The sequence below is a fragment of the Gopherus flavomarginatus genome, chromosome 2 (genome assembly GCF_025201925.1).
Source record: "Gopherus flavomarginatus isolate rGopFla2 chromosome 2, rGopFla2.mat.asm, whole genome shotgun sequence".
Lineage (NCBI taxonomy): Eukaryota > Metazoa > Chordata > Testudines > Testudinidae > Gopherus > Gopherus flavomarginatus.
Window position 1 is genome coordinate 63,385,043 of NC_066618.1, and position 7,094 is coordinate 63,392,136.

A 7,094-nucleotide genomic window follows, 5' to 3' on the forward strand; every position below is an offset into this window, starting at 1 on the left:
GCGATGGTGAATGGTGCTGCGACACTGGGGAGTGGTGCTGGGACCTGGAACGGTGCCTGGATATGGAACTGGGTCTAGATGATGAGTAGTGTCGAGAGTGGTGTTGGGTCCGGGATCTGCTGTTTGACGGTGACTTGTGGGAAGAGTGGTGCCGCAACCGGGACCAGTGCCACGAGTACAGCCGGCGCTGCGAAGGAGAGAGATGCCGGGACTACGAGCGGAAGTGGTACCAAGAACGAGATTGGTGCCGTGGCTCGACCGACGGTGCCGACGGGTAGATCAGGGCTGGCTTGCCTCGGGATGGAGCTGCACGTGCAGGTACCGCTTGAGGTTGAGGGGATGTCGACGCCATCATGGCAATAAGGTTCCTCGCAACCGCAAAGGTATCCGGAGTGGATGGCACCTGGACCTCGATCACACTGTGTACCGGGGAGTCCGGGGGCACCGGACTCAATGGTGCCAAGCTCGTAGACTGTGCTCCTAGGCTCTCCCTTGCGGGACGTGCCTCCAGAGATGGTTCCAAGGAGGCTTGCCTCTGTGGAGGTGGGTCAGCCTTTTCTGGCTTCCGGTGCCACTTCTGGTCAGGAGAGTGGGAGCGGTGCTGGGTCGATGATGCTGGCTGCTGTCCCAGGGAGCGTCGGTGCTGCAGGTCTCAGTCAGAGTCCAACTGCAGTGCCAGGGTGCTGCGCACCGAGGTGCTCGGTGCCGGATCTTGGGGCACCACAGGAGATTGAGAGCTAAGAGCCACCTCCGTAAGGAGCTGTTTGAGATGAAAGTCCTACTCAGTCTGGGGACGAAAGCCCTTGCAGATCCTGCACTTGTCTGCTCGATGAGACTCCGCCAGACACTTTAGGCAAGAGTTGTGAGGGTTGCCAATTGGCATGGGCTTTGAACAGGGACCTCAGGGCTTGAATCCTGGAGCTTTGGGCATGAGCCCAATAGAAAATTGGGAAGGAGGGGAAAACCCCCAACCCACTAATACTAACTAACTGCAACTGTAACTATGAATTACTATAAACTATTAACTATGAACTATTATAAACTCTAAACTGTAAGTGCTAGGGACAGTGCAGACCAGTGAAGCAGTACTTCACGGTTCCAATGACTGTCATGGGCAGTAAGAAGTAACCTCAGGAGGCGCTGGGTCTGCTGGGATATATGTTCAGAGCCATGAAGGCACTACTCCAGGGGGCTCCACAGCCAACCCACCGGGTGTTGCTAGGGTAAAATTTATCCGACGGCCATGCACGCAACGCGCGCACACCTAAATTGGAATGGATCTGAGCAACACATCTCGAAGAACAACAGTTACAAAGGTGAGTAACCATTTTGTATAGTTCAGCTTCCAGTTTTATAAGCACTAAAAACTTTTAATAAAGTATAGGCAAGCAAGTTAGAAAAAATATTAAAACTGTAAACAAAATGCTTAGTGAGTCTGAAGAGTGTCTAAATCAATAACTGTTTGGGATTAATGTTTAGTTCCCTTGATACCAGGAGTGTCAGTATATTCTTCTTCAGATGGCCCTACAGATTCTCACTAATGGGTAGTATGCCACCTTGTTGTAGAGCCCTCTTCTAGCAGTGTCAGCGTCCCAATGTACTGAGGGCAAGGCTGTAAATGGGGATGAGGTTTAGGGTTAGCTGATAAGGAAGATACGTCAGGAGAAAGCAAAGGTAATACTTCTTGCCCTGGCTTGGCTATGTCAGCGGTGGTTGACTGATCTTCTTCAGCTATACATTGGAGGCTTCATATGCCCCCCTCTGTCTCCAGACCTCCTGTTCCAGGAGTGGGCAGGGTTTTTCACTGAGACCCACAGTCCCTTCACTTCATCATGTGGGCAATTGGACTTTGACTCTGTCTGCTCTTGAGCAGTCATGTTCCCCATCTGTACAGAACATACTAGTTAATGCTGGAAAATGATCCACTGGAAACTGTTACTGCCTAAAGTGGCCCAGGTTTCAGATATGGATGTAGAAGAAGTCTGATTATTCTGTATTAGCTTCCATTCCTTGTGTCCTGGAATACTTACTGTACTAAGAAAATGAAGGGTTGTCTAACTCATCATTAAAGGTCTATTGGCAGCCATGTCCCCATATCATGCTTTAGTTGATGATAGATCATTGTTTGTTCATGCTTCAGTTAAAAAGTTTATGAAAGGTTTATCAAATGTTTATCCTCTTGTTAGAGAGAGACCCTGTCCTTTCTTGGAACCTCAGTTTGGTTTTGATCACATTGGTAAAATCTCTGTTTGATCCATTGGCTAAGTGTTCATTTTATCATTTATATATCAAAATGGCCTTTGTTATAGCCATTATGTCAGCTGATCCATGTTATACTACTTTTCCTGAGGCTAAAGTAATCCTTAGACTTGATCCTCAGTTCTTATGGAAGGTGGTGTCTGATTTTCATATTAATCCGCCCCCTTCAGAGCCTCCCCCTCAGTGTGTTGGGAGGGGCGAGGTACAAAAGTGCTCTAGCTCAGTGTTTCTCAACGACTGGTCCATGGCAGCCTCTTTGCTGGTCCCTGAGATTTCCCTAACACAGTTTAGGAAGGCAGCAAGCTGCTCCCTGGTATTAAAAAGGTTGAGAAACACTGCTTTAGCTGCTAGAAAAGGGTTCTATTGCAAGACACCACAAGGTGGCAAGTACCCATGAGTGTGAATATGCAGAGCCATCTCAAAGAACTCTGGTTACAGGTAAGTAACCTTCATTTCCAATTCAAAATGATCATGTGTTGTGAATTTCAAATATCCAAACATAATTTGCCAAGCTATTAAATAGTTAATCGTCAAATCACCCTTTAATATTGTTTTTTTCACTCTACAAAAACAGTTTCATAGTCATGCAGCACATTGAAAAACAAATAAATATATAAATGCACTTATACTTTTCACTTCTGTAGAGACTTTCATGCAAGGATTTCAAGTGCTTTGTAAACATTATTTAACCTCGCGCACCTTTGAGGTCAGCAACTGTTATGCCCATTTGACAAGTAAGAGAGGTTAATTCACCCATCTCACCCTGCTAGTCAGTGGAAGAGGTGGGAATTGAATCCAGGATCCTTGGTTTAGTCCCCTTGTCTGACCACTGGCGTGCGCTCCTGTCTGTCACAGCAACTGTGAAGCAGATCCAACAGAAAAAGAAGTCCTCTGTACTAGGTGGGGGGAAATGAGAGAGGCAAGTGTTTCAGTATTCTCTCCTTTATAAAAGCTAGCTAAAGATGGTGCTAACTGGGGGAGAATGCCAAACACTAGCCTTGTAGAAGTGGTTCTCTTTTACAGTGTGCCTGAACGTTTTCGGAATCTAGTTCTCAAATCAGTTAACAGGGATCTGTGTTTATTAGAACTCTTGCTCAAACTGAGAACTGTGTTCTATTCCTCAGCAACTTACTGGTTTTTTTTCATTTTCCAGCACTTTTAATGTGTTAAGCTTTTGGACTGTAGAGTCCAAATATTAAGTTGTAAATGAAGGGCTGATGATAAATTTAGCCACTGTTGGTTTACTTTCCATTTTTTCTTTATCTGTCAGAGTTGGGACTAACAAGTGGAAAAGTAAATCTTGAGCCTGACAAAAATTACAGTAACTAAAATGAATGTAGTGGAGGACACAAGGCAGTTTTAATTGACCTTTTAAATGTCCTACTGGTGTTCAGGATTTCCCCAATGCTGGCAAATAAAAACAGTTGATATCATCCATTTATAATGGCTGTGGAAACTGGCACTGTGGACCATGACATGTTATTGAAGACATTGCCTGAGTTTGAGATCCATGAGCGTTAAAAGTTCAACATTACTGTTCAATGTGCTCAGTATTGGAATTCTATTAGGTCATCACTTCTTTTTTGCATGTGTAGTATTTGTGGGCTCCAAGTACTTGGAAGAAGCATTGAGGAAATATTTGACTTGTTAATGGGCATTTATGGAGTTGGAGGCCTGCATGTTTCTCCTGCTAAGTAAAACTCTTTTCACTCGCTTTTCCCTCCTTCTTCCCTTTTGTTTTCTTTTAGGATGATAAGGTTAAATCTCTACTCTTGAATCTCATCTGCAGTAACAGAATGACAGCTGAGCAAGTGCTGAATGATGACTGTTTCTTGTTGCCTGATGTGATCCAAGCTCCACCACAGAATGAACCTGGTGAAGAACTTGAATGTGAAAAGGCAGAGGAGACAGGCGAGGTCATAATCAGTTCTGACAAGAAGATAGATGATGATGAGGAGATGGACGCTTCTCAGTAGGCCAGAGGACTCGCCAGCCATTTGCTTCAGTTATTTTTATTTTGTTTGAGTTCTAAAAAAAAAAAAAAAAAAGTTACAAGGGATCTGAAAGTAGTTATCCTACGCTCAAATATTCAAAATATAAAAGGATTTGGTAAGCCTAACCATTTTTGTGTAATTACAGGTGTGGTCCCTTCATTGGGATTTCTTTTAAAAAAGTATGTTTCTGGATAACTGTTTGAAGTTAAGAGCATGATGATGCTAATTAAGGCAGTAGCAAGAAGAAATGCACTTAAGTTTATCAATGCTTTGCTTTTTCATTTTGACCATTCTGAGGACCTTTTGAGGAGATGTTATCTACTGGTGGTAGAGCTGTTAGCCAGATACCAGGAGATCAGGCATGCGGCATCATGACTCCTTTTTATGCCTGCTATCCTCTTCCTCTCACCCCAGCTCTTGCTTTGTTCCCTTCCAAGATGTTTCTGTTAAAATAGATGACTGCTGCTCTTACTGAGTGGCCAGTGATGTGTTTTGTCAGATAGCCAGGCAGGTATTCCAACAGCAGCTGCCTCCAAGACCAAAACCACCCGTGGTGCTTTGAGAACTGGTCAGCAGAATGTACTAAGTGAAGAGAGCTAACAAGCCTATTTTCCCTCCCCAGAGTCCAAGCAAGGTATGTTTTAGCCCTTCTGACTTAGTTGGCAAAAGGCCAAGGATATTGTGTCTGTCTCATCTTTGCAGTGCTGCCTCCATGCCACCTGTCTGGCCAAATAAAATACCAGGCCTTGTTATCGCAGGAAAATCTTGCTTGTCTGTTTATAAAAGTGTGTGTGTGGGGGGGTGTTTTTTATAAGAAATCATTTAGTATCTTCCAGGTTTTGATCCCTGACAAACATAAATAAGATTTCTGAATGTTTGTCTAAATATATTTTGAAGACTGCAGATTTTCATCCTGCGGGGAGGATAGAGTTGTTTGAATGAACAAAAGAATAAAAACTCAAAGTATTATGCAAAATTTGGAACAAGTCTATTTATAACTACTTGGGTGCAAGAAGTCATTCCTGACTTGCATGTTTATTGAAGCCACTGTTGAGTCACTCTTTCATTCAGTAGCATATTTGGAGACCGAAATGGGAAGGAGGGAGCAGCAATGGAAAAGAAAAGGAACCAGAGACATAATTCCTGTAAGAATATATCTGGCCACAGGGTGTTGCTCTTGACTGGTGATATTTCTCTTGGACAGCGTTTTAGCCGGAGACTAGTGTGTATAGGGGAACTTTTAACACAATTGCTGTCATAGGCCATTACCATTTGAAGAATGTACAGTGTTGTGTTTTTTGTTTTGAGGAAAGACTTGGAAGTTTCATACAGTGATACAGTCAATGCTGGACTTAAGATGCAGTCTTGGAATTGCTTCTGTAACGTTAATGTTTTGCTGGAGGTGGTATTTCAGCTTTAAATGATATTTGATTTGTTTTTTGGACTTTGTTTTGTTATAGAATATTTTATTAAAATGTCTTATTTTTCTGATTAGAGGACACTGATTTTCAGATATTTGTATCTATAATAAAAATCAGTGATAGCAAAATCTTTGTAAAGTGGTTTTGGTTTTAAAATTATTTAAAGTTGACAAATAGATTACAAAAAAGTCACAGATGCATAGTATATTAAAATGTGCATTATCATTAGAGTAAAAAACAATAAAATATACAACATTTTAAAATCAGTACTTTCATATTGTTCAGTAAAGCTTTAATTATTTAAGGGATATGTTTTAAATAAATGCAGCAATAAGCATCATCTAGAGAGCTAACCTAATATTTGACTTTTACTTTAGATACTGCGTTGAAGGTTCAGGTTGGGGAGGTATAGTATATACAAGTCCCCCCACCATGCTTTCCTGTGCCCTAGAATCTAAACTGTAATCTTGTTATTGCTTATACTATGGTTCACCCAGGAGCCCCAGTCATGAAGAAGGACCCCGTTGGGTGATGTGCTGTACAAACATGAACCGAAAGATGGTCTGTTCCTCAAAGAACTTACAGTCTAAAGCTTGCATCTTGAATAAAAAAATTTCTAGCCCTTGTTGTGAAGAAAAGCTTTAAAATATGAACCAAATGTAGCCAATGTAATGATGCTGGAGTTTGCAGAGAGCCTGAAACAATAGCTCTGAAAAAAGGGAATCAGTTCTTGTTTGTTTTAATGAAAGTTAGCACCAATGCCTAATGATAATTTAAATGTCATTAACTAGTTCACTAATGAACAAAGCATGTAAGAGAGTAGAGGAAGGATGGTGTTATCAATCTACTGTGCATAACATCTCATTTTGGCACCATGAGGAGTGGTACTTGTAAGAATATCACTACTTATTGTGGAAGCTGTTGTTGGGTCTGCATCCCACTGATGTGGAGTCTGAGAATATTCTAAATGTGACTTGTTCTATTTAAACACATACACCAATCCTGGGACAGGATGCTGTAATCTTTTCTTCCAGAAATCTCAGCCTGTCACGAGTGCTCTGTTCTCAGAAAGCAGTTCTGCCTCAAGAATTGACTTCCGTGAGACCTAGGCAGAGAGCAAAGACTTCTGCTGCTTGCTCAGTCCCTCTGCAAAGAACCTTGCATAATAAAAAGTAGTACATAGCATGTCTTCCCAAGACTGAACGTTTGCTTGCACATTAAGAAGAACTTGGAAGACTGTGTAACAGCACCACCTGATTACACCTGCCTTAACATTTTTACCCAATCAAGAAAAAGCTATGCCTAATAAGCTCACCGGTGTGCATAATCATATTAGAACTTTTTCACAATCTAGTGAGAGTGGCATCTCATTTTTGTCATCTTGGCTAAGTGGAATTTAGTTTATAGGAGAATATTATTG

The 7,094-nt window shown here is 42.0% G+C and overlaps 1 protein-coding gene across 4 annotated transcripts in view; it reads left to right on the top strand.

The window, feature by feature from the left end:
- Positions 1 to 5,771, top strand: part of STK31 (serine/threonine kinase 31) — a 106,255-nt gene extending 100,484 nt beyond the window's left edge. For all 4 annotated transcript variants that reach the window (XM_050938585.1, XM_050938584.1, XM_050938586.1 and 1 more), the window contains one exon: positions 4,008 to 5,771. In XM_050938585.1, the coding sequence (XP_050794542.1) occupies positions 4,008 to 4,235 (228 nt within the window). In that variant the 3' untranslated portion in view covers positions 4,236 to 5,771. The remainder of the gene's footprint in view (positions 1 to 4,007) is intronic.
- Positions 5,772 to 7,094: the final 1,323 nt, after the last annotated feature.